A 27,663-nucleotide genomic window follows, 5' to 3' on the forward strand; every position below is an offset into this window, starting at 1 on the left:
CAACAGCAACAACAATACCGAGCCAGAGAAGAAGAAAGTGGCTCCTCCTCCTCCTCCTTCGCGACCAGCCAGAAACACAAGTCTTTCATCAGATACGAGTGTGGATGCTTGGCGTTACCAAACTTTGTTTGACACGATACAAGACGAGGGATTTGTGGATGGTCAGACAGCCAAACTACTCTGGCAAAGAAGTCATTTACCTAGTCCGAAGCTAGCTCAGATTTGGCGTGAATGTGATCCCTACAATAACGGTTTACTCGACAAACAAGCATTCGTATTAGGGATGAGTAAAATTGACTTGATGTTGAAGAAGTACGAGGAGACTTTATAGCCGCACGAATACGACTACCAAAGACGAAATGAACGAGTGAATGAATGGATGAATGAAAGGAAAAGAAGAAGCAAAAGAGAGAGAGAAAAAAAAAGAGAGGGAAAAAGAGAAAATGGTTAATTTATCTTTTCTTATATATATATATATATATATATATATATATATATGTATATGTATATGTATAATCTAGTTTATCAATGTCTAGTGTTTTTTTGTTCTGACTTGAATATATAATTGAACAGGTCGGTTGAGCGCTAAGCTGATTTGAGTCCGTGCTTCCTGAACAACCTGATCAATGACCGCGCCCTTGGCGCCAACAACAATCTTCTGCTGACTGTCACGCTCCACGTAGACGGTTTGGTCGATTCGAATGCCCTTTTCTGTCTCTGTCCAGCCTACATTTTCCTATCAAAGTAGATCAAACAAAAAAAAACCCTCCCAACGTTAGGTCTACTTTACTAAAGAGAATTTGAAAAGAGGTGGATAGGGGGTTGCTTTTTGTTTTGTTTACCTGTTTGAGCATGTAAGGAATATATTGGTGCAGGCGCTTAAAGAATTCTACACGAATCAATTCCTCTACTCGTTTGAGATCAGACATCTCGGACTTGAGTTCTTTGGGATAAGCCCACTCTTTTGGTTGGGAGACCGAAAAGAGAGAATCCTAAGTAAGAAATGAATACAAGTTTAATAGCCAATTCTAGAAGAAGGCGAGGAGAGGAGATCATGATATCTGTCTAAATATCCAAGCTTTGGCTTACCTTGAGTTTGGTAAGACCAGATTCTTTCAGTGCAGAAACATAAAGTGTTTGCTTGATATGACAATAGCCTTCTTTGTATCGTGCCGTAACTTCCTCCAGAATAGTGTCATCACTGTCCAACAAATCCATCTAATGTACAAGGGCCAAAAAGAAAAAATTAAATATAAATATAAATTAACACTGTTTTCTTTCGCTTCTTAAACATTTAACATCCTGCAATTTGTATATATGTATATTCTTTAAAAAAAAAGCTTTACCTTGTTGAATACAAGAGTGGCAGGAATAGAATATTTTTTGAGCTGAGCAATGATAGATTCTTCTGCTAATCTAGCTTCAGGCATCAATGCCTTTCTGGAATCAACCAAAATGACAACTATGGAAAATCAATGTTTGTGTCAGTGCTCAATATGTCGTTAAAGAAAGAAAGAAAGAAAGAGTCGAGATTCATACCATGATCTGCTTCATCCAAAGATCGCCATGCAGATGTCAAGAGCGTTCTATTCATCTTGATGCCACTATTATCGGGAACAATACCAGGTGTATCTAAGAAGACCTAATTATATAAATATAAGCGACAGGATATTTCAATACACTCAAAAGAAAGAAAAATGAAATTCAAAACATACGACTTGGTAATTGTCTTGAGAGAGGACTGCCAAGATTCTCTCTCGTGTGGTATGTGCTTTGGATGAGACAACTGTGACCTAAATAGACCATTCATAATTATATGTCAGTCATTGGTTACTGTATGTACTTTTATGTATGTTTACCTGTTCTCCTACAATTTTGTTGATAAGGGTCGATTTTCCTGCGTTCGCTTCACCAATAACTGCAACCTTTACACTGTGAGGATTCTCTGGTTGTGTTACGTTTTGGACAATTTTTATAAGACGTTGAGAAAGGCCTGTGAAGAAGAAGAAGATGCAATTCTAGTTAGTAATTTTTGCCCTCATACATACATATATATATATATACTATGTGTATTTAAATCCATTTCATTTTACCTGCTGGTTCTCTTGTCTTCATCGAATTTAAAACACTGGGGATATATCCACCTGCTTCTTTTGTATTTCTCTCTCGTTTGATTCTGTCAGTCGAGGTTCTATTCTCTTTTATTCTCCCTTCTTCTACAGTGCTGTACTCTTTGCGTGCCTTGAGATCTAGATCCCTGTATACGTTTCGGTCAGGATTCTCTTTTCGAGAATATTCATTTCTACCCTGACTCTCGGAGCCGTGTCTACTATCATAGCCATCATCCCAACTTTCTGTTCGACGGTTGTTGTTGTTGTATCTTCTTTCCCGGGTACTTCCATAGTAGTCTCGATTATTCTGGTGATCGTTATCATTAAAGTTTTGTCGATAGCTGCCTCTTTGGAATCCTGCCTGATCGTCATCGTATCTGTTGCCTTGACTACTGTGGGTTCTACTGTTGTTGGATGTACGATGTCGGTTGTTGACAAAGTCAATGTCATTAAATGAGTTGATTTTATCTTCTCGATCCCAATTGGTACGTTTGTTTTCGTCATATGTGCTGTGTGCGGCTAAGCCATTAGTCTTCCAGGTATTTTCGCTTTTCTTAAGGATTCCTTCAGGAACATTTTGAGATCGTAACTGTTCTCGTCTGGCCGTAGAAGTTCGTGCCCCTTTTTTGGGTTTGATAAGTTCCAAAGGAACACCTGCTTCGTGTTTTGCTCGAGTCATGATTGCATATGAGCGCTGTGGAAAGGCATTAAGCCAGCCTTTTTTTTTCAAAAAAAAAAAGGATCGCATTTATAAAGTTAGAAAGAAATAAGAAGAAAAGATAATTCAAAATAGTGTGGATATGATTTGGAATAATTCTATAAATCCATCTTACAAGATCGAAAGGTGCTTGTGATTGGAATTGTAGTACTAGATCGATGCATTATACAGTTTGGTTTATTTGTCAAAGAGTAGGCCTGATTTTTAAAAAACAAACATCAATTTGAACCCACACAAACTGATGCACACAGATACACACACAGACACGAATAGCGCTTTAAATGATGACAGTCACGCCTGCCCTGCATTTGACAATTAGGATCAAGATACAGGTGCATTGATGAATAAAAGAAGGTTAAAATGGAAGATGATTAAGCCTGGTCCATTAGAGAAAAGAAGGAAGAAGAAGAAAATAAAGTATACAAGTTTTGACTAAAGCTACATATCAAGACACTCTTTTTCCATAAACTTATATTTTTTTTTAAAAAAAAAGCAAAAAGCAAAATGATTAATGATCAATTCTAAAGCCATTTTGTCTATTGGGCATTTTTGGTTTGCCATTGTGCGAATCGTATGTTACACAGAAATGACAGTATTCAAATATGGCAGCACAAGAATAAAATGAATAGTGGCAATAGACAAGATGACAAATTTGTACACTATTTTCATAGAATTATTTATTTGTCTTGTATAAAATAAAGAACTATTACACAAATTTTAATTACTTTAGCTATTACTTGTGTATAGCTAAGAATATTTATAATAGAGAATAGGAATATTAGTGAGTAAAATTTGTGTAGTAAAATTCAGGACAGAAAGATGTACAGATAATTGATGAATTCTGGGTTTCTTTCTTCTTTTAATAGCCTGTCAACATAAGATGTGTTGCTTAGAATAGGGGGTGGAATTGGTTTATTAATGACAATATTAAGAGTAGTTGAAGGGTATCGTGACTATAAGTAAACATAGAAGGATGAGCTTTGTAGATCCTTACTATAAATAAGATCAATGCTATAATAGAACATGATTCTACCATAAGGATAAAGACAATTGGGACACAATGACCAATAGAAAGAAAAGAAAGGCTAGAGGCAAATATTTTGTTTGTTTGTTTTCTTTTTCTTTTAAAGATACTATTATCAAAATAGAATCTCAAAGTCTACTCTAGTCTAGTCTATAAGCACACGCACACAAAGAGAAAGAACTGTATTTACAAAGAAGTGGAGATATTAATAACATCTGCCTACAAGCACATAATGTCGGTGCACCTATTGTCCTAAAGACAAGAGCAGATATGCGCCCCCAATTTGAAAATGAGTATTAATGAGTTTACTAGTAATTCTGCCCACAGTTTAAATGATTTAATACATCATTTTTTCTAAAAATCGAGAGTTTTAAAGATGTAATGAAAAATAGATATTGTAGAGGCTGCAGCTTGTTGATGTCGCATTACCAGATCGTGTGCTAAACAAACCGATCTTAACAAGATAATGCACTATGCTGAAAGGTTAGATCTCTATTGATTTGATATCGATTAATCTAAATTCTATAATAATAATAATAATAATAATAATAACGGATATCGAACAAGGTATTATAGTAGCAAAACCTTGTGTAAGCTTTGTACTTGAAAACAATACGAAACATCATTACGAAACACAAGGGCTGTAGAAAGGGAAACGTATGATTATTTTTCAACTGTGGGATTTCTATACAAGGATATTTCAAAAGTCAGCCTTTCAAGTAAACTAAATACACATACACCTTTTAATATTATTATATTAATATTAACAACTGACTACCCTAAAGTACACACGTTAAAAGATCAATGATTAATATCTATATTATATAGGGTAACATGGCTTCTATATTATGTCAGTTTTCTTTTAAAATAATAATAATCGTATTTATGGCTTGTTGTTTATTGAATAATTTCAAGATCAACTCGTGATATTCTCCATTACATTTTTAACCTTTCTTCTCTCTATTTGGATAGAATAGCATGGATCATCTTTCTTAATAGTCTAGAAAACAAAACCTTTTGTTCAATGACGCAAAAATAAAGAAGAAAGAAAAAAACAATGATAATAAGGAGGGGGGATTCAAGGTCGTGCTTTTTTCTTTATTATCAGATTGAACTTGTAAGAAACTTTGAATTCTTTGTGAAATGTAAAGGAGGTTTTGGCCAACTGTAGATATCTATATGATACTCTTCAAGTTGTTCCTGAGCAAATTTACAAAATTGTATCAAGAATACAAGCCTCGTTTATATTCCTTTTTTAAAAAAAAGATAAATAAATGATATTCAAGACTCCTGATGTACTAAACTCAAATTGACGGCCTATTGCAAATGGAGTATGTTTGATATCATTTCTGTTTGTTCTCTTGACAGTCATAATCACTCACTCATACTTAATCGAATCGGAAGGTCATGATTGGTGATGAGCCAGGCTGTGTGTATGTGGGTGTGGTACATAATTCTGGTGTAGACAAAAGCATTGGCCAAGTCATTTGGTATCTTTCTATACAATCGATTATATTATTAATAGCACCAGACCTGCTCAATTATTGTTTGTTCATCTTGCGATTAGTGTTAAAATCATAGGAGCCAGGACCTGACACAGATTATGTATGTGTAAGGAAGCTCAAGATTTGGTTTGTACTGACACGTCTATAATAGATTATTTTATTTAACAAGCCTGATGGAGGGGGTTTGGTTTGGTTTGGTTTTCTCTCCGCCAAGTTCCGTGTAAAGAGAGGACAATGATGTAGGACAGTAGCACATTTTGGCGGAATTGCCGGGTAAGTTCGGTGAGGATGAAGACTTGGTTTAGATAAGACCAAAAAAGGGGTCGAAATAGAGCATAGAGAGACAGACAAAGAGAGAGAGCAAAAGAGAAAGAAAAGAATCTGAATCTGAATTGCAACTGCAACTACGACTGCGACTGTGACCCATTTGATGGGAAAAGCTTACAAGTTGCTTTGTCGATTAGATATCTTTCCTTTTTCTCCTCCTCCCTTGTTTTCTTTTGTACTATTGGCTAGAGTATCCTGGCTCATTCTGGTCAATTCATTCATTGGATCTCTCTGCTTCCTTTCTTGCATGGCTACCTTTCCTTGAATCTCCGAGACTCCCCTTGTTTAGAGCCTCTAAACAATCATCCTGATGATTCTCTGATTATTTAATTATTTAATTATTTAATTATTTAATTATTTTTATTTTTTGCTTATTTTCTCTCCATCTTTCTTTCTACTTGTTTTTTCATAAATCAACCAAATCACCAACATTATCTTTCTCTAACCATGGATCAAGACAATTGCTTTCAGTCAACATTCGATTTTATCTCCTTGACATCCGAAGACACTTACATGTATTCTGATGAGAAATACACAATGTGGCTAGACGATTCTGAATGCCAGGAGAATCTGTTTGATATCATGCTCTTGACTCCTGAAGAATCATTTGTCGAAGATAATCACATCAAGACGCACATCAGGCTGTTTTTTGAAGAACTTGGATATCTCACAGAAGAGCCAGAACCCATTGATCCTACACGAGACTACGAAGCTGAAGCAAAAATATTGTTTGCCTCTCGCAACCTGAAAACCCGCCAGAAACACATCTGCCTCTCAGATCTACCTTCTCTAGACCACTTCCCATCATCGTCCTCATCGTCCTCAATACCCGCTCAGTCCATACAGCAAGACTTTTCTTCACACACCCCAATTCCACTCCATTATACCCATACAGACAATTCCAGTCATGTCAACACCGCGCACTTTTCACCATAGCAATACCAATAATAATGATAGTAATATTAGCTCCAATACCAATAATTCTTACATAATTTCTAGATTGAAAAAACAACAACTTGTTCCCTTTTTTTGATATGTACATATTTATATATATATTCATATAAACACTCTCACAATCTATCTTTATCCGATTGGTCTGATTATGTGGTATTTAAATGTAAAGCACAACTCCAAATAAAGACACATACACAACTTGCATTCATTCCACTATTGAAGTCCCGTCCAAGTAATAAATATAAATATAAATATAATAATAATAATAATAATAATAATAAAAAATTAATAGGCTGCGATAAGGTGGGGTAGAAAATGTCTTAATTATTTTCCCGGTTTCAAATTCATATATATAATATATGTGTGTGTGTATGGGGAAATATAATAATGTAATATATTTTAAGAGTATATATATATAAATATATATAAATAATGAATTAATTGTTTAATTCAGCAGTGCAAAAGTTCTTGTTGTCTTTTATTTTTTGAAAAAAATCAGACAAAAATATAGGTAAAATCAATAGTTTTCTTTTGCCTCTTTCATCAATACCTCTCCCTTGCGTTTAATGATTCCTAAATGAATAATACGATCGCCTGCCATGGCAACAGGGTTAGAACTACGACCGATTACCTACAGTTAAAACAAAATTAGACCAGATTTTATATTTACATACACAAAGTTATATATATATATGAAACTCACCACACCAGCACAAGGAGCATCGTACTCTTCGATAACATTTCCAAACATAGACTTTACGCGTGCAATAATGTCACCTTTACGAATGATGGTATTTACATCTGGATAGACCTCCAGAACACCACCTGTTTTGGTGTAAATCTAAAGGGTTCAAGTTTCTTGGTTAAGACTATAACTGATCTTTAGATCATTCAAACAAAACAAAACAAAAAGAAAATTAATATTCTACCCAGAATCCTTTAGAGCACAAAATGGTAGTAGTTGGACCGATAAACTTTTCTTCAGAAAGCACATTCTCCAATGGGAACATGTCCAACTTATTCAATATTCTCATAACACCCATAAAAGACCACTGGACACCAAAAAATCAAAAGAAGTTAATACTAAGAAACCTGGCTTAGTTTAGTCTATTAACCTATATATATATATATAACTTGCCTCAACAAACTGCTCTTGGAACATCTGTGGATTTCCAATCTCGACAGTAATAGATTTGATACCCCGTGTGGCTGCGGCTGATCTCAATGTGCCATCCTGACCAGAATTATGAAGAATTATCTGAGGTTTCTGAAGCTGAGCAAGCATAGCAGCCCCAGAATCATTCTAATACCACAACTGTCAGTCAGATGTCTATATATATATATATACATACCATATCGGCTCGAACATAAAAAGAATTTACACGGCCAAAACTAGCTGTGTGAAGGTCGATGTGATAGTTGAATTGTGAAATGATCTTGTTCATGATGTGGAAACAATAGACTTGGGAAGCAAAACCGTCTTCCTTTCCGGGGAACATACGGTTGAGATCACGCCCGTCTGAGAATTCGCGCTGAAATTTGAGATATCCAGTAACGTTGACACAAGGGATAGCCACAAGAGTACCACGAAGAACCTGAACATCAATCGATGAAGCTACCCTAAGAATAACAAAGAGAGAGAAAGAGAAAATATACTGTTGATCAATACACTTATTCAAACAGAGAAGTGAGATTATTAAGAATGGTTCTTACTTGTGAATACATGGCACACCATTAAGCTCATTTCCGTGAACAGCAGCTGTAATTCCAACCACTGGGCTAAAGACAATTATTTGTTTTAATTTTTTTTTATAAAAAAAAGTGTTATGATTTTGTGGGATTTCTTGTTTGACAAATCAATATTGTGCCTTTGTATCTTTCTTACCCGTCAGCAGATCCACGACACACAATTACAGGTAACTTAAGCCACTCATTCATTCCTTGAGTCATCATCTTGATCCAAGCTGTGCTTGTAGTATGAAGAGGATAATCCTCAATTACCAATCGATCGCGTATCATAGGCGGAGGCATTTCTGAATCAAAATGGAAAAACGCTGAAGAAGGAGGTTCATAGATCTGAGTCGAGTCCCACGTTGGTTGGGCACCTTGTAATTCTTCTCGCGGCGTGTTAAGTGATATGTCTTCGGGTGTCTTGATGGCACTGTCAGGCTGGTTAGGACACACAACGAGAGAACTATTGCGGCGACCTTGACGTATTTCACTAGGTAGTGCAGAAGGGCGTCTCTCTGTGTGGGGTTGCTCTGTTACAGCCGTCGACTCTGCCACTTGAATGACTACCAATGTAACTTGAAACACACGCACAAAATAAAAAATAAATAAAAAGTCTATCAGCAACATCACTCACAAAGTACCAATATATAATAGTAGCTATATGAATTCTATTAGACACAAACCTTCAACTTTTTCATTAGAATCATCCGATTCAGTACTGCTTCCTTTAGTGCTATCGCTAGCAAATGATCCAACCCTGATATCCATTTGACTTGGACCAGCTTCTTGATCGCGCTCAATGTAAAGACATTGGCCTTGCTTGAGTGCATTTGTACGAGCATGGCTCCGATGTTCATCTAGTGAGATACAGCAGCTACCTTTGACTACATAGACGAGCGCAAAAGCACCGACCATTAAGATCTTATTGTCTTCTGCTTCAGTAGCCGAGGTTCCAATTGTTATCACTTTGGACTGGGCAGTTCCAAAGCTTTTATTGAGCATAAAGTGGATACTAGAGATAGGTCCATTTGTGATTCTACAAGAAGTTGTCCTATTCAAAAGTACAAGTGTTAAATTTTCTAAAAAAAAAATGAATTACAATTGTGTTGTACCAAGTTCTATTGTTATTTGTTGGTCTGCAAAAAAGAAGAAGAAGAAGAAGACTCACCACTGTCCTTCCCAAGTGTATGGAAATAAAGGCTTGACGTTTATCAAGGCCTCAGTATCTTGGTGTCTCAGTAGTAAAGAAGGTGCTTCTGATTTTTTATTGGGTAGGACTATCATGGTGCTAATGAGGTCATTTGTTAGATTTTAGTTTAGTATATATTTTTTTATAAAGCTCCCCCCTTACCAGTCATATCCAGGAAATATGCAAAATGTACTATCAGATCTTGTTTCTGTCACACTGAGGCGCCAGAGGAATGGATCTTTCTTAAAGTCAGTATTGGGTGGATATATTGCGATCTCTGTAGTTGTCCCAAGTCCATTCTTCCACGCCTGTTTGCGATAATCAGTCCTTAACATACAAACAATCAAAGATGGGCCTTGCGTTTAGTACAAGAAGTTGGTTTCAATTAAACCACACTTACTCTGGAACTAGAGAACAGACTTTTAAGAGAGTTGGTTCTGGAGAACTAGACTCTAGAAGTGTACTGTGGGAATGAGCATTGGGGTCTCTGGGTGACATTGTTCTTTTTTAATAGAAAAAAAATTAGGAAAGAGATACAATTGCATAATAGCCGAGCCTTTCAATTTTTTATCCCCTAAAAAAAAGTAAATAAATAAATACATATTTCAACTTGACTGTCCCCAGGCTTTTTTTTAGTTAATTAATTGGTTAGTTAAAGGCGAGTATTATTGGATAACCACACAAAAAAAAAGAAAAAGAAGTTATTCTTTTACTATCGCAAATTTCAAGATTAAATGACAAATAAATTCCCGGCTCGTATATTAAACAACTTTGGAATAAGCCTGTTTGTCTAAATGACATTACCAAAAAAAAAAACAATTAATTACTAAAATAATAATGAAATGTTATGTTATGTACAAGCTCTTATAGCAAGAGTCAAATAATACAAAGCATTGTCTATTGTAGCCAGCGAAAAAAGCTTAAATATAATACAACCAACATAGGCAATATGAAATGTAAAATTATATATATATATTATTTCTTTAAAACGAAATTGCTGTCGTATTTATCCAATTTACAAGAGGATCTCAGGCTGAACAAAGCTGTTTATAAAATAAAACAAAATAAAATACTATTCAAATAGACCTGTAACAAGATCCAAAGACTTGAAACGTATGAACTAAGGTTGCCAGTCTTTACTTGGCGAAAATCATTATAAAAGTTCTGTTCTGTCTAGAATATGAATAAGTAGAACACCAAAAAAAAGAAAAAAAATAACGAACCGAAAAGCTGGGTCTGTGTATGTATGTATGTATGTATGTATGTGGGGGGGAAGATGGATATTCATAGTACATTAGGCATGGACTACAAGAACAAAAGAAATCCTAAAAAAAGAATAGAAGCTTTTATGGTTATACAGTAGAGTTATATACCATATATATATATTGCACTACCAATCTGATAAAGCAAATGCGAGATCATCTAAACCGAAATACAGGGTTTTCCACATATGTATCTAATTATATATTCTATATATTCCTTTTTACGCAACCCTTGGACAAAAATAAAATAAAGCCCTTTATTTTATTTTTATTGTTCTCCGTGCAAAGTACAGTGCAAGCTTACTTCCTTTCCCTTTTGTATATAGCCTATAGTACACTGTAACCTATCTTTGTTTCTCAAATATATATAAAAGATTAATTTTCAATCTAAATAAATAAATAGATGAAGATTGGTGTTACTATAATAAATGTCTATTGTTGGTAAACGAGGCAAACGATATAGGTGCTCTAGTAATACCAAATTTGTTATAGATTCAGATCCTTAATTCCAATGAGATCATGTTCTAATGGTAACAAACCAAAAAAAAAAAAACAAAAAACAAGTGAGATTAGATCACGTTTAAATTACATGGCTTGATCATAATGAGATTGATCAAGATCAAATCAGGGACGTTTCTAAATGTAAATACTACAAGGAAAACAACATTTTTTTTATATATTTATTTATTTTATTTTATCAAAGAAGTGCATCTTTATATTTATTAATAAGTTTCTTGGTTGACGTTTGTGCTTTGATAAAGTACAAGTACAATGATTTGAAAAACAAGAGAGAAAAGAAGTACATGTATATATGTATATATGTATATATATATATATATGTGTTTGTGTGTATTTTATGTACTCAGTGACCTTTTATGTGCGTGTGTGGTAATCGATCAAAGGTTATATTTTCTCATATTTTAAAGGATTCTCTTCTTACCTCTTCCTCCTTTCGTTAAACCTAGTCTTCTTTTTGTAAAGAGCGCTTTGCTCTATTGTTTTTTACTATCACGATCATCTACAGCCCGCATTTTTGTTATTTATATTTGCATTTTTTTCTCTCTTTTCATCTCCCACTCCTTTTTCACTCATCCGCCGCAAGATGGAGTATAGCCTCTTGTCGCGGTACGATGATCTCCTTGCCGATATATTCTTAGATGGTTTGCATCTGTGGTTCCGGACCATTAAGATGAATGCCGATCATTCTGAACGACGATTACCAAGTAAACAGTTAATCAACATTATAAGAAACCACATCATCGGTCGTAATCGCGTCACTGATGCAGCCCAAGAATGCCTAAAGTGAGTTGTTCTTAGTCATGTTTGTCAAGATATTCTCCTTTTACTTTTTTTTGTCCCTTCTTCAACATATCTTTCGACCTCTCTCTGTGTGTGCGTGTGTTTCTTCTTCCCTTTTTGGAGATTCTATAGTATCATTTGTTATTGCTGCTTATATATTATATATATATATCTAGCCTGGAGAGAATACTTTGTCGACTTAATATATATATACATGTATAAACAGGCTTTTATTTAAAATAAGTAAATAAAAAAAAGATAAAGAGGAGGATAGATTGAGTAAAGGGTGGTTCGTTTGTGTTTATTGATATGACTCTGTATCTATAGTCTTGACTTCTTTAAGGATTATCTACGCGGAGTGTCGCAAAAGGACAAGTCCGCGTTTGGCCAGCACATGAAGCGATACCTTAGCATGTAAGTTTTTGTTTTTGAGTGGCCAGTAGAGATGTTCTGTCCTTTTGGTTCCCCTTTCTTTCATTCATCTTATTCTATCGCACTAACCAACTCTTCTCTTCTTCTTCTTCTTTTTTGTTTGGATTCTCAACTGATGATTTTTTTTTAAAGGTATGTCCCAAATGCGGGATTCGAAATATGCGACACACGTCGGTACAGTCAAGAAGGTGAAGAGGCCCAAGCTTGTGTTATAGCTACAAAAGACTGGAGTATTGGAGACGAGATAAAAATGTGCTCCGGAATGATTGCTGTATTGGCCTCCGAAGATGATGATGAATTGAAGCGTCAGAATAGAGACTTTAGTGTCATGTTCTCCACACGGAAGAATTGTAGTTGCCTGTTCCTTGGTCCTGCTCGCTTTATGAACGTAAGGCAATCTACCACAAACGCATCCGACCTAATTCAATTAACCTCAATTCAAAACTGTACTCATATCCACTTTCTTACCACACAATTTTGATACATACAGCATGATTGTGACTCTAACTGCAAGGTAAAACACATATATACATATATATATATGTGTGTGTATGTGTATATATGTATATACACGGATTCCGAACTACATTACATTCAACTACATTAAGTTACATTACGTAAATTCACACAATCATATTAAAATCAAATCTAATTGTATTTCAAGCGACTTATCAACTAATTGGTCCTTGTTGTCTATGTGCTTCTTTAGTTTATCCCTCTTGGCCAAGCGGCAATAACCCTAAAAGTAGTCAAAGACGTCAAATGTGGAGATGAACTTACGTCGTTTTACGGCGATCAGTATTTTGGAGAAGATAATTGTGAGTGTCGCTGTGTGACCTGTGAAAGGCAAGTTTGGATATGTTATTTAGATATGCACATAAAGAGAATACGATGTTTACATTTTTTACATTTGGTGCCCGGTATTTAAATATGTAATAGACGTGGAAACGGATTTTTCAAGCCTCCAGAAATTGAAGAGGAAATTGTCGAAGAGCAGCAGGAAGTCTCTGCGAGGAGGAGTACTAGAAAGCGCAAGGCTGTGTCTTATGAAGGTAATATTGGCCTATGACCTACACGAATTTTTTAAGCTTGAGCACCCATTTTATAGATTTTAATAATCTCTTTCGTTTTTTTTTCTACTTTTGAATTCAGATTATTTTGTGCTTACTAGTCGTGTAAAACGGCCTTTTCCTGGCGAGGAACGTGGCAATAAAGGAAAATCAACTACACCCAAGCAGGGATTGCCTCTGATATTAGCAGAAAATATCCAGACAGATCCTAAGAATCCAGAAATTTTGAACCCTCATCCGGATTCTGTGATGAGTATACATTTCTTATGTGGGGACACAGAGCCTTTATCGGGTTTATTAGAAATCTCTCTTTCAAATGTGCGAGACTCAAACAAAAAGCCCCATTTACATGGAAAGACATATCTAGGAGACCCGACTGAGCTTGTGTGTAATATGGCCTGCTTAACCGAAAAAGAGTTTGACGAAAAAGCAGCAGTATACTTGGCTGAAACACCAGCGCTCTCTCCACAACCTGATACATATCTATCATCAGAGCAGAGTGAAGCCAAAGAAGACGAATCAACCCCGAAAGAAAACAGCACAAAAGAGTATGTAAATCTTGAACAACCACGCACACATGGAACGCCGACAGAAGTCGAAATATGTCGAGTAGATGAAGAATTAGCTCAAGCTCAGAAAGATGAGCTACGTATTAAACGAAAAATATTGGAACGAGAAGACGCTCTCTTTGCGGATGAAATGGCAGGATTTCTTGACGATATTTCAGAGTTATCGTCGCTAGCTGACACGGAGATATTGGTGGATGTGATAGAAGCAGCAGATGATTTGAAGGTACCTGACACCGCAGCATGTGTAATATGTAAAGGACCGATTGATAAGGATCAAATATACTCTCGTTGCCATCGCTGCCACCGCCATTTTCTCATCTTTGATCTCGAGTGGCCAGTCAGAAAAATCAAAAAATTGCCAAAAGGCCGTAACCTCAAGGGCACCAAACCATCATTTTCGGAAGCAGCTGTTAGGGACAACTTAAAGTCATATGTCCACCTACCAGGTGCATCAAATAGAGAGCTCGATGAAGAATTACCTATAAGACCTATCTCACCTAGCCCGGAGCCCCTCCCTAGACCATCCCACCCCGTATCGCGTACATCTGCTTCACGTAGAAAGAAAGCATCTAAAAAATCCAAAAAGTCGAAGACAAATAAGCGTATACAGCCATATCTCTCGGAAGAACCTTCTGGGGAGGGCATAACTTATATTCATTCAACAGATAAAAACTATCAGCCGCATACTCCACCTTTAATCACTGACCACAACGCATATCCACATTCAATTCAAGCATGTTATAATTCAATTCCTCATAATTCACAGCTGCTGGCTCAGCTAAATGTCAATCCGCATTCAGGGACATCTACTACAAATTCCAGACAGAAATCTCGACCACGTCGTCAGCAAAATAATAATCAAGACATGGATCACCAACAATCAAATGTAGAAAACCATCATTATACACCAACCTATGATCAATCTTCATCTTCGCTTGCATCCGACTGGAAGCGTCTCTCAGAAACCATGGGTCTCGAACATTTATCTAAAACAAAATCAACCCAATATTTATTGAACGATGAACAGATCCAGAAATTTATCGATGCAAAGTCTCAAGCTTATGCTGAATTCAGACAATACGCGATGTTTTCTGAAAAGTACAAAACATTTTCAGTATCATATTCTGAGGTAAGTAATATGGATTTTATTCAATTTCACACACATAATGGCTACAGCCGTTCATGTAATTTTCTGTTTTCACGATAAGAACCCTCCCATCGGCACCCAATCACAACATCTTGTGACAGAGCCACCATCGACATATCAAATTCATACAGCTGCACCCCAGGTACACCTAACCAACGTTGTGTTTCCTAGACTCATTCGGTGCATTTGTATAATTTTTTATGTATATGTGTATATATTTGTTTTCTTAACAGGCCTCATCTTATTATCCTTACCAATCATCATTGGAAGAATTCCAAACTTTTATACAACCCAAGCATGATCAAACTCAATCAAATCAAACTTCAAATCAACCCCAACTTTCAAATTTTGTACAGTCTAGTACTGAGCCAATTCTCACTTGTGAGGACATGTCTGACAAGGGTAACCATATAAAGTGGTCCAACCAAAACATAGCCATGTATAATTCATCACATTCCACATATGAAAACAGTAACACTTCAGGTAATTACACATATATATCGACCGACTATCACTTTTATCCTGAAACGATACAACCCACAAACCAAGCCAAAGGCAGAGGTAGACCAAAAGGCAGTTTTGCTAAAAAGAACAACCCCGACCAAAAGCCAAAAGAGAAAACAAAACCGAAGAAATCGAAAAAGTCAAATAAAGGTCTAAAGACAGCAGAATTTGAGATTACATTGCCTGAAGTTTATCTGGAGCCTCAGATTCCTCAATATGTCATAGAACAAACATCACATCAAATGCACGGCCAGCCGATAGATGATCCAGGAACGCACATCTATTCTACCGAACCACTTCCCCCTGGAGTACCTCGAATTCCAGCAGATGATCAATATTTTTCCAATTGTTCAAATCACATCTCTGTGGACCCTTCAGTTGACCAACAATACCTTCAATCATATGGCCCTCAATGTATGTTTAATGTATATAAAAGTTTATGTGCCTGTGCGTGTGTGTGTGTGCGTGTGTGTGTGGGTAAATATGTCATGTATGATTCTCTATAGTCGCTACCATTACTCATCATCTGATTATTAATAATATATATACATATTCTGAGACCTTAGGTCATACGCCAGAGAAACATCAATATATGACATATAGTAGTAGCAGCAGCAGCAATAGTATCGTGGATATGACTCAAGAGGGAGGCTTCGATAACCAAAAAAATCCTGACGAGTTTCAGATGTATTATAAGTCGATCCACAGTCCAATGAATTATCGAATGCTGAAACCCTCTACAGCAGTGGGATTCCCAGACCGGTACAAAGATGAATTGGTATATGGCAAGTACGTGGTGAATGAGGCAATGTATCGGAGTGAACTCGAGGCCATCAATTTTTCCAATGATTCGGCTCTCAGGTGTGCGGCGATGGAAGCCAAAAGGCACTACAACAGACACAAGGCCGCACGATTCCAAGCCTACGGTGAGGCTTATGTCGTCGGTTATGAAAAAACATATCACGAAACATTTGAGCATTTTTATCGATATCACTGCAACTCACTATCCCAGGAACGGAGAGGCGCGGGCCAAAGTGGCTCTAATAGAATCATCAGATCTATAGGCCCTTTTATAACGCGTCGGTGACGCTGGTTAAAGCAAGTCTCCGTATTTTGAACGAAGAAAAAAAAATGAGGCGATGAAGTAAAGAAAATATAAACATAAATATAAATACAATACAATACGATACAATACAATACAATACAATACAATACAATACAATACAGTACAGTACAGTACAGTGCAATAAAATAAAATAAAGTCCAAGGTCCACAGGAGCCTTCAAAAATTTGTGCAAAAACTCATTAAAGTTCTTTTGTTGAAATAAAAAGAAATTGAGGCTGGCTAGTCTAAAGGGATATATTTGTCTTGGCAAATGGTGGATGGTAGTGGCTTACCATCTTATTTGGCAGGATCAACTATAGGTGGTTTAGATTGATAAAGGAACAAAAAAAAGCGTCACTGATCTGTGTAACAGTTTAGTATCAAGACAAGAATGTAGTGCCGATGTGTAGACAGGTGAAGATAGTAACAAAGGCTGGAATGACCACAAAGGGGGTCGTCCACCCATATATAGGCCACAGAGCGATATGAGAACTTGGTATGGTAATAACGAATGCAATACTGGCGATCTGGATTGCTTGGCGTGTCCAGGAATGCTCTTTCCAGTCCTTGTAATTGGCGTTATTTATTTGCAAGTATATAAAGACAGACCCGAGACACAAAGATCCGGCTGATGCTATAGTTAGCCACAGAAGACTATGAAGCGTATCGTTATTTGTGAGAGAGCTGTAAGCACTAGAAAAAAAGTATATTTTTATAAAAGACTTTATATATACATATATGTATTACTTTGGCTGTTGGTTGGAGGTGTTTGTGACAACAATCATAAATAGGATGGCGAGTGAGATAGCTAGTTGGGGAAGAGACGACAGAGCAGTTTGAAGAGGGTGGCCTTGGGACTTGTATTTATTATCAGTCTTTTGAAGACCTTTAGATCTTTCTGAACGAGAGGGTCGCTTGTACATGAGATATAGCTATAAATGATAAAAAAGAAGGAAAGAAAGAAACAAAGAAGCAAGGAGAAGCAGAATTAATTATGTCTGTATATATATATTTTGAAATCAAGAAAACCATTTTTTTTATGTGTGTAAATTTGAAAGGTTAACGATTCATGGGTATTAAATGTTCCGAAAATTGTGACCCTATAAATGGAAATCCTTAAAGAGAATTATACCTGACGCACTATTGTTAAAATCATTGTTGTGTTAAAACAATGGCTAATTTACACTTGCCGAACTAAAAAAGAAATAAATATTTAACTGCATAGGAGTTAAAGTGAAAAGTTAGAGCTGAGGGATAGATTGTATAGCCTAGTAATAAGCTCCAATACTTTCTACTATAAAATGTAGCTTTTTTTTTAAAAAAAATATTTCAATACCTTTTTTGTGCAATCGATAAGTTCTTTGTTAACTATATTTAAGACTTTACTCTTATTATTTTAAAATTAAAATTTACAGACCATTTATACTGGTTGCTTCTATTAATCACATATACCAGCTATTTATCTACAGATCAACCCGATACAAAAGGATATGCGTATTATAGATTTATTAGGTACAATAAGATCAGTGATCCAAAATTTACTGTAATAATGACCCTTTGTAGTTTTGGTTGCTAATGTGTATTCCAACATATAATCTTATTTCGACTGGCGAAAATGTTTAAATAAGGGTATTTTACACATTCTCTTTCATTTATTTTGGATACAATTTATGTCGTAACAAAGTTGCGCAGCATTCGAGAGACTGAGCAAGACAATGGCTTCTTAATTCGTTATTCTCGAAAAGAAGAAAAAAAAAGTTAAAATAGTTATCATGGTAATCCTTATTATTATTATTATTATTATTATTATTATTATTATTATTATTTTGTAATTTGTTTCCATGGAAATCTTAAATGATGAATAATTGAAAAAATAAATTAATAACTGATCCAAAAACAGATAATACACCAGGCGGCGTTTAAAAACATTTCCCCCTTATCCCCCCACGCGATAGGATCTTCCTGCAATCCCAGGAACAGGTCAATGGATCAAGGATATAAGAAAAAAAGGCAGTAATAATTTTTTGGTCTATTTAGTTTGAGTGTCATTTAAAAAACACACACAAAAGCCTTGAATGTAAAGCAATAATGAATTTAATTCAATTCAAAAAGCTAGTACAACTTACAAGACTCAATCCAACCCAATCCGATAGAAACCTTGGTTTGATTTGATTTGATTTGCTTAAATGTATGATTTGCTGGACACAGATTATAATTGAGAAGGCGCAAAAAGTACAAGAAAGAAGAAAAAAATATATTTAAAGAAATAGGGCATAGGAAAGCTTATCTGAATACGCGAATGCTTTTATCACAATAAACATATACTGCATAAGAACATCTTTGCAAAATAACAAGAATACTAGTAATAATAAGGTTAGTCTTCTTCTGTATGTATTTGTCTTTCTTTTTATATGTATATATTAGAAAATAGAATTGCCAAGCCAAGTAGCTCGAGTGCCACGGAACTGGCAGAGGAGAAGCATTTTTCGATACACCTGCGTATGACGATACTTGAATCTTCCTGCAGCCAGAAGAGAATTAGTTAGATTTTACTAAAAAAAAGTGCTACGGTTTCTTTTATCAGACTTGTGAAGCATTCAACTTAAACTTTGCTAGTTACCTTCTTATTTTACTACAGGCAACACCTAATTCTGTCCACTTATTATTATTATTTCTTGAATCTATTTTTATTTCATCGTATTTTTTTTTCTTGTCATACAAAGGAAAAAAAAGGTCCTTTCTCTGCATTCCAACATCCTTTTCTCTCTATTTTTCTCTCTCTCTCTTTTTCTCTCTTTCTCTCTTATTGTTTCTTCTTATTCTTCTTCTTCTATCCGCAGCGTGCTTGTTAGAATGTCACTCTTGCGTAGCATTCAAGAATGGCGAGAAACCTTGTGGAAGAAACAGCCCAAGAAAAAACCTCGAGGAAAAGACGAGCATTACGAAGAAGTAATGTCAGTACACGCACCTATCCTCCCGACCTCATCTCATCATCGTCAACCATCAACCCATTCCACCGACACTCGACGAAGATCTCGACTTAGCCGTAGAGGAACAACAGTAAAACTACGACAAATACCTACAGGAGGAAGAAGAGTCTTCATAAATTTACCTTTACCCGCTTATGAACTTGACAAACACGGAAACCCTTCGAGACGCTATACAACCAATCGTATCCGTACATCCAAATATACAATACTTAGTTTTGTGCCAAAAAACCTTTTTGAGCAGTTTAGAAGAGCTGCAAACATATATTTTCTTGGAATGGCTATCCTTCAAATGCTGCCAACATTTGGTGTCAAGTCTCCAGCACTTACTCTACTGCCTATCTGTACAGTCGTAGTAATCACCGCTCTTAAGGATGCTTTTGAAGATCTCGAGCGACACAAAGTTGATGCACGGTACAACAGCACACCTACTCACACTTTATTGGGTTACAACAACACAAATCATCCGCAACCTGTCGAAAAAAACAAGAACAAAATCAACGCCCAAGAGTCCTCTTTTTCTCACACTACTGCTAGAGGCGTATTTGAACCGTCACTATCAAGAGATGTACGAGTTGGTGATTTTATATTGTTGCGCAATGGTGAAAGTCTACCAGCTGATGCAGTTCTACTGGCAAGTGCAGGTGCATCAAACATCTGTTTTGTGGAAACAAAGGACCTTGACGGAGAGACAAATCTCAAACCTCGTCAGGGTATCGAAGAATACAGCTCTTTACAGAGTGGGCAAGCGTGTCTGGACAACTGTCATTTTTATCTTGAATCCGGTCCCCCTAACCCAGACCTGTATGCTTTCGAGGGAACACTCGTGATGTTAACCAAGACACTCGAGTCTTGGTCAGAAACCAAGAAGATCCCCATTAGTACAGACAATCTCCTTTTGCGTGGTCATGTCATTCGTAACACACCATGGGTTATTGCCGTCGTACTTTTTACTGGAACAGATACAAAAATCATGCTCAACTCTGGTGAAACTCCTTCTAAGCGTAGTCAAATTGAACGTCAAATGAACAAGGAAATCATCCTCGCATTTGTCGTACTTTTTATCCTTTCCTTTGTCTGTGCAGCCATGGGTGGAGTGATGAAGTTACAGGACGACAAGTCGGGAGCCACTTCTCTTTATTCACGACAAACAGGCTCTGCAGCTTATGTAGGCTTTGAGAACTTTTGGTGAGCCTAAGGTACAACAAATCAACCAACATTTTCTGACAGTATTTGTTTTGTACATGTACATGTACTTGTACTTTTACTTGTATATTTCTATTAGGGCAAGTCTTATCATCTTCCAAAACATAATCCCAATCTCCCTCTATGTTTCAATCGAGTTTGTAAAAACCTTTCAGGTAACAAAAAACAATACTTCGTCCATCTATCCAGTCTATCTAATGTACTTACCCACTCATTAATCAGGCTTATTTCATCTGGAACGACCGTGAGATGTGGGACGAAAGTACCGGCCAGCCTTGTATTCCCAAGTCTGTATGTGCCCACGGTGGTTGTGGGATGTATATATGTTTATATTTATATTTATATATATATAAGAGAGAGAGAAAACATGTTTATGGAAAGAAATAAATAACATACCCATTTATTTATTCTTTACCTATTTCCTCGGTATAGTGGAATCTCTCGGACGATCTTGGCCAAATTGAGTATGTGTTTTCCGACAAGACAGGTACCCTCACCCAAAACGTGATGGAGTTCCGTGAATGCAGTGTAGGTGGCCGCCGTTATGGAAACAATGGGTTCCAGCCCGAATCAGAGGGGGCCCGTGGCGCACGACTCCGGCTCGACCCGGAGTCAACCGCTCCTGAAAGACCCCCGGAACTCTTTGATGATTATCTCCAGTCAATGAAGACTATTTTTGAACCACGTTATGCGACTCAAGATCCAGAGCTACTATCTTTTGCTGACCCGGCCTTATTCAAAGATCTGGAACCAAGTTTGGACAGCCGCCAACCCCTTGTAGATTTCTTTACACTGCTGGCAATTTGCCACACAGTAGTAGTAGACGTCATTGGAAAAGACGGTCGTTCGATTGAAACAGTCGAAGATCAAGTCGATGTACCCGAAGTCTTACCGACAAAGAGAAAGAATGACCCTAAAGACAGTCCTATTCAAGTCCCTGCAGCGGCTGCAATCCGAGAGACACTCCGAGAACAGGGTCGCAAGATTCAGGCTAACTTTGGCATAAAAAAGAAAGCTGGACAAGGAAAAGCATTTGCAGCTCTCCCATTAACCAAGGTAGATCAAACTGTTGAGACACAGTTAATGTACAAGGCAGAGTCGCCAGATGAAGCTGCTCTCGTGACCGCCGCTCGCAACTGCGGATTTGCATTTGTCGGTCGTCAGGGAAATCGTGCTACATTGGACGTTCTTGGGGAGAGTTACGAGTACGAAGTAATACGCGTCCTGGCCTTCACATCAACCCGTAAAAGGATGAGTGTAGTAGTACGGCGCCCTGCTCCATGGAACGATGTGGTATTGTATTGCAAGGGAGCTGATAACGTTATAATTGCACGACTAGCACCAGGCCAAGAGGAATATTCTCAGCAAACTCAAGAAGATCTGGATTCATTTTCCAACGACGGACTTCGTACGCTGGTGCTTGGCTGGCGTGTACTCGACCCCAAATACTTTGAAACATGGAACGAATCCATGGAAAAGGCCATGACATCTACTGAGAACAGAAGCGAAAAAGTTGACCAGTTGCAGGAAGAAATCGAACAGGACTTGATACTTTTGGGTGCAACAGGTATCGAAGACAAGCTTCAAGAGGGCGTACCAGAGACAATCGAGGACTTACGACACGCAGGAATGAAAATATGGGTACTTACAGGCGACAAACTGGAAACTGCAATTAATATTGGTTATGCTTCCAACTTACTCACAAAAGATATGCATATTTGGACACTAAGAGTTGAGGATGTGGATAGTTTGGATAACCTTGCGGCGAAACTTGTCCCTACCGATAATCTTGAAGATGGTGAACAGGAGGAGAATGCCTTAGTACTAGAGGGCTCTGCTCTCGCAAAGCTGTTTGAAACGGACGAAACCAGGGACAAATTACTACAAGTGGCGTTACTGTGCAAGAGCGTAGTGTGTTGTCGAGTGAGTCCTCTACAAAAGGCGCTTGTGGTAGAGATGGTACGCAAAGGCAGAAACGCAGTCACACTGGCTGTAGGAGATGGCGCAAACGACGTATCAATGATCCAAGCTGCAAACGTGGGTGTCGGTATTGCAGGAAAGGAGGGCGTTCAGGCTTCAATGGCATCTGACTATTCAATCGGGCAATTCCGTTTTCTCGGTCAATTATTGCTTGTTCAAGGTCATTGGAGTTATGGGCGTATTGCAGAGATGGTCCTGAATTTCTTCTTTAAGAACGTCTTCTGGGTGTTTCCATCGTTGTGGTATCAGATATACAGTCGATTTTCAGGAAACATATTTTACGACTACTCATTTCTGCAACTTTACAACATTATATTTACACTCGCTCCAGTAATTATAATGGGATGCACAGACCAAGACATCACTGCTCCATGTTTACGCAAATATCCGCAGACTTACGAAGTTGGAATTCACCGTGAACTTTATACAAAAACTCGATTCTGTTTGTATTTCCTGGATGGTATCTGGCAATCTCTGGTTGTATTTTATTGTTTCTTCTTCCTCTATGAGCCTCATCCAAGTGATCATGGTAGTGCTTCAATGTTACAGCTTTCTACTGGAGTAGCTGTATCAGCAATCGTACTAGCGAATCTTGTACCTGGATTCAATACGTACTATTGGACTTGGATTATGTTCCTTGGAGTTGGTGCCGAGTTGGTCATTAACTTTGCTTGGATTGCAGTATATGGCTCATTCAGCTCCACCACGATGTACGGAATTGCACCCATGTTGTATTCCAGAGGATCATTCTGGCTCACTGGACTTTTATCGGTTGTATTTGCACTCATACCGCGATACACAATCTCATTCGTAAGGCAGTGGTGGTACTCCGATGTCATATCAACCGTCCGGCAGCGAGAATACTGGGAGCGTCGCAGTCTCAAGAAGAGCGCATAATGTATCAGCACATAAACCTTATTTACCAGCCCTATAAACAAACAAACAAACAAGCAGACAAGCAAGCAAGCAATGTATGCAAACAAACAAACACGGGCGCAGCTATAAATCTAAACTAATCACACTCCAAACGCATATTCTTCATTATATCAGACAGTATAGTGAAGTATAATATAGTGACGGAGCACTCTTTGTATCATTATAAAATATAAACCAACCAAATTTTATTTCATCTGAGTTCAATAACGTTTTTCTTTCATGTACTCTACACTTCCTATTCTTCATCAACCCAACGTTATCCATATTGGATATCATATTCACGATAAAGTGGCCGCTGATCTCTATCAGACAGTGACTGCATCAACTTTTGTACTTATAACCGATACTCGCCTTTTGCCATTGATCAATCCTCTTCTGAACAGTCTTCAATCAAAATGCCCAGGGCGCTTTTTGGTTAGAGTAATCCCTCCTGGTGAAGGGAGTAAGAGCAGGGCAACCAAGGCCAATATTGAGGACTTTTTGCTGAAAAACTCATGCACAAGAGACACATGCTTAGTTGCTGTGGGAGGTGGTGTCGTAGGAGATCTTGTGGGATATGTTGCAGCTACTTTCATGCGCGGTATTCCCTTTGTACAAGTTCCTACAACGCTTTTGGCCATGGTGGATTCCAGTCTTGGAGGAAAGACAGCTATTGACACGCCTGCAGGGAAAAATCTTGTTGGCGCATTTTGGCAGCCCAAGCGTGTCTATATGGATCTTGGAATGCTGATGACGCTTCCGTCGCGTGAGTTCAGAAACGGTATGGCAGAAGTTATAAAGGTAAAATGTGGTCAAGAGCTGAGATATTCTTAATTGTCGATTGATTGATTTTAACTTTCTTGTATTATTATTATTATAGACGGCTGCTATTTCGAGTGAGGCTGATTTCAAAGTACTCGAAGATGGTGCGACCGATATGGAAGCCTCTCTTCACACCACTCGTAAGTGCATAGACTAACAGCGTGAAAAAATTAGAAAGAGGCTCTGATAAAGCCATTAATATGAAACAATAGAGGAGGCAAGTAAGGGAAGAGAAAAGTTGCTGGAGGTTATTCTGGCATCGGCTCGGTTCAAAGCAGACGTGGTTACCGAAGACGAACGGGAGGGAGGATTGCGGGGTCTTTTAAACTTTGGTCATACAATCGGACATGCGTTTGAAAAGATTCTCTCCCCAGACTGGCTACATGGCGAATGTGTCTCAGTGGGTTTGGTCGCAGAAGCCGAAGTGAGTCATCTTCTCGGCCATTGCGATTATGCAGTTGTAGAACGTCTTAAGCGTGTCTTGGTAGCCTACGGTCTTCCTATTGATTTCGATGCAGCCACAAAAGCACGACTTGGTCTAGATGATGTTATGCAAGTTATGCGAGTTGACAAGAAAAACCAGGGTTCTCAGAAGAAACTAGTGATTCTTTCTTCTATTGGCACCACTCTTGAACCCAAGGCCAGTGCTGTTGCAGATGATGCAATCGAGAACATTGTCAAAAAGTATGTTTCTGAGCACTCCGTTGTCGGGTCTCTTTCGGTCAATAGTAGTGTCCATTCCTCAGTTGTTCCCGTTGTATTGGTGGTCAGCACAGAAGAAGAATCAGCCTGGGTAAAGAAAGCTGTATCCCCGTCGGTTTCTTTTGTGACAGTCTCGAGAACTAAAGAAAATCAAGATAAGAAGGCCATAGTCATCAGACTTACCTCAGTGCCCACATCTTCTTCTACTGGTGAATACGAATACTGTTATATAACACTGGATAATGCTGAGGCTGCCGCCTTAATTGGTTTTATCGGTAATCTTGTTGAGCCAGCCCATGTGAAGGCCACACACCCAACATCTACGCGATTCGTAACTCCTACTGTGGATAGCTACGATTCTGTCAACCCTTTCTTGATGAGTCAGTGGCTGGAAGATGTTCATGCTATTGAGTTCAGAGTAGATTTATTAACAGCGACAAACTGGGTAACCACGGCAGGTATTCAACTCGCCCATCTCCGTCGTTCCAAAGCACTTTCTGGAAATGCACGTCTTCCCATTATCTTTACTGTTCGAACTGTTCCCCAGGCTGGAAAATTTGACCCTGCCGATCTTCAAACACATGCTGATCTTGTGAAATGGGCTCACTTTTGGGGATGCGATTACATTGATCTTGAAATTACTACTCTCTCTAAAGAAGTACTTCAAAACCTCCTTACTTTTAACCATAACCTCACGGGTACTCACACCATAATTGGCTCTTACCACGATCCCAGCCATAAACATGGTTGGACATCAAGTACTGAATTTGGGGACCTTTTCAAGTCAACTATTAGCCTCTTTCAAGAACATGATCACAAGGGTATTGTTAAGTTGGTCGGCGCTGCTCTCACTCTTCAGGATTCCATTGATCTTGAGGTCTTCCGTTCAAGATATCCTTCAAAAGCACTTATTGCTATAAACATGGGACCCCATGGTAAGATTTCGCGTGTCCTCAACCGTTTCCTTTCTCCAGTTACGCACGAATGTCTTCCCGCCATTGCTGCTCCTGGACAGCTCACTGCCTCTGAGATTATTCAATTACGTCAAGGTCTTGGTTTGGATTAATCAACCTAATATTTCAAAACAATAAACAATAAAAGCCAGCCTTTTTTTTATTTCTAAAAAAAATCTTTAAATGAAAGTTGGAATCTCAAGCTCTTTTCATATATGGAACAAATGCCTAGCTAACTATATATATTAAGAGTAAGGTTAAAAAAACTGTTCTTCAATAAGTATAAAATCAAACCTGGATTATGTTTATCATAGATAAAATCTGACTCCGTTCAATTTCAACTTGTTTAAAAGGTCAAGAATCAATGTTGGGTTTGCTTTGATATTTTCTACAGCTTTTATATCAGAGAAGAAGAAAAAGGGGGAGTTGAATATATATTATAGAAGCCAACAAAAATAATTCAGATAGTGTATTGTATGGAATGCATATTCAGATAACTATGAAAGCCTTTATACTCAAATGAACTAAATATCTTATTAAAATAGAAAGTACATATTTGGTCAAGTTGCTCAATAAGTAAAAATGGAAGTGAGGACTAAACACACTTTGTAGAACCACGTCTCATATTAAATGGCTCACAACCCAAGCCCAAGTTGTGAAACAGCAAGTAGGATTCGCTGTTCTGATTATAGATGAGAATGACGATACCAATGATAAGTGCCATAAAACATTTTGTCGACTGGGTGTAGAGAAATGTAAATGAAAGATAAAATAAAGAACTGTGTGTATTGACAGCATCTGTAGTATATCGCAATTGCAGAAACAATAATTAATAAGTATAATATGAAAGGCTAGGTGAGTATAAAAAGTACCTTATGTCTTTTGAGCGAATTAGACGAGGTATGTTTATAAGATACTCACAGACCTTTGTATTGAATTTAACTACTGCAATTTAACTGATTACCAGTATAAAGCCAGGATTAGTTTTGATGAGGTAAAGGCAGATAATATCAGTAAAGCTAATAAAGAAACACATTATATAATTTCCCAAGTTGTCTAGAGTTGCCTTATCCTATGCTGGCCTTTATATCAAACTTTTTTTTTTTTTAAAAAAAAAAAGCATCAATATACAGCATGAGAATTTGGGAATA

The 27,663-nt window shown here is 37.4% G+C and overlaps 8 protein-coding genes across 8 annotated transcripts; 5 read left to right on the forward strand and 3 right to left on the reverse strand.

Moving 5' to 3' along the window:
• Positions 1-532: 532 nt before the first annotated feature.
• Positions 533-2,790, reverse strand: PHYBLDRAFT_144719 (hypothetical protein; the record flags this gene model as incomplete). The annotated part of the gene is made up of 8 exons (XM_018431273.1): positions 533-736; positions 843-992; positions 1,090-1,218; positions 1,347-1,462; positions 1,540-1,642; positions 1,716-1,793; positions 1,860-1,993; positions 2,094-2,790. 8 exons carry the CDS (start codon positions 2,788-2,790, stop codon positions 533-535), a joined length of 1,611 nt encoding a protein of 536 aa, XP_018292310.1.
• Positions 2,791-6,071: 3,281 nt separating this feature from the next.
• On the forward strand, positions 6,072-6,842 carry PHYBLDRAFT_80095 (hypothetical protein). The gene has a single exon (XM_018443556.1). The coding sequence runs from the start codon at positions 6,133-6,135 to the stop codon at positions 6,619-6,621; it is 489 nt and encodes a 162-aa protein (XP_018292311.1). The 5' UTR covers positions 6,072-6,132; the 3' UTR covers positions 6,622-6,842.
• Positions 6,843-7,156: 314 nt separating this feature from the next.
• On the reverse strand, positions 7,157-10,057 carry PHYBLDRAFT_144721 (hypothetical protein; the record flags this gene model as incomplete). Its single annotated transcript, XM_018431274.1, has 11 exons — positions 7,157-7,270; positions 7,343-7,480; positions 7,569-7,691; positions 7,784-7,942; positions 7,992-8,259; positions 8,353-8,418; positions 8,525-8,945; positions 9,054-9,421; positions 9,539-9,658; positions 9,722-9,886; positions 9,960-10,057. 11 exons carry the CDS (start codon positions 10,055-10,057, stop codon positions 7,157-7,159), a joined length of 2,040 nt encoding a protein of 679 aa, XP_018292312.1.
• A 2,382-nt stretch (positions 10,058-12,439) lies between these two features.
• PHYBLDRAFT_112008 (hypothetical protein) lies at positions 12,440-13,480 on the forward strand (the record flags this gene model as incomplete). Its single annotated transcript, XM_018428257.1, has 4 exons — positions 12,440-12,534; positions 12,685-12,940; positions 13,043-13,066; positions 13,262-13,480. Coding segments are annotated over 4 exons (594 nt in total), but the record flags the coding sequence as incomplete, so codon positions are not given.
• Positions 13,481-17,327: 3,847 nt separating this feature from the next.
• PHYBLDRAFT_167695 (hypothetical protein) lies at positions 17,328-18,103 on the reverse strand (the record flags this gene model as incomplete). The annotated part of the gene is made up of 3 exons (XM_018435693.1): positions 17,328-17,640; positions 17,695-17,879; positions 18,080-18,103. The coding sequence occupies 3 exons, from the start codon at positions 18,101-18,103 to the stop codon at positions 17,328-17,330; spliced, it is 522 nt and encodes a 173-aa protein (XP_018292314.1).
• A 1,697-nt stretch (positions 18,104-19,800) lies between these two features.
• PHYBLDRAFT_177452 (hypothetical protein) lies at positions 19,801-24,248 on the forward strand (the record flags this gene model as incomplete). Its single annotated transcript, XM_018437887.1, has 6 exons — positions 19,801-19,901; positions 20,103-21,122; positions 21,220-21,295; positions 21,363-21,431; positions 21,573-21,959; positions 22,041-24,248. 6 exons carry the CDS (start codon positions 19,801-19,803, stop codon positions 24,015-24,017), a joined length of 3,630 nt encoding a protein of 1,209 aa, XP_018292315.1. The 3' UTR covers positions 24,018-24,248.
• A 27-nt stretch (positions 24,249-24,275) lies between these two features.
• Positions 24,276-25,536, forward strand: PHYBLDRAFT_133279 (hypothetical protein; the record flags this gene model as incomplete). The annotated part of the gene is made up of 3 exons (XM_018429559.1): positions 24,276-24,836; positions 24,916-24,997; positions 25,091-25,536. Coding segments are annotated over 3 exons (1,089 nt in total), but the record flags the coding sequence as incomplete, so codon positions are not given.
• Positions 25,537-25,932: 396 nt separating this feature from the next.
• Positions 25,933-26,680, forward strand: PHYBLDRAFT_158665 (hypothetical protein; the record flags this gene model as incomplete). The annotated part of the gene is made up of 1 exon (XM_018433833.1): positions 25,933-26,680. One exon carries the CDS (start codon positions 25,936-25,938, stop codon positions 26,623-26,625), a length of 690 nt encoding a protein of 229 aa, XP_018292317.1. The 3' UTR covers positions 26,626-26,680.
• Between the last annotated feature and the right edge of the window lie 983 nt (positions 26,681-27,663).

This window comes from Phycomyces blakesleeanus (genome assembly GCF_001638985.1).
Source record: "Phycomyces blakesleeanus NRRL 1555(-) unplaced genomic scaffold PHYBLscaffold_9, whole genome shotgun sequence".
NCBI classification, from domain to species: domain Eukaryota; kingdom Fungi; phylum Mucoromycota; class Mucoromycetes; order Mucorales; family Phycomycetaceae; genus Phycomyces; species Phycomyces blakesleeanus.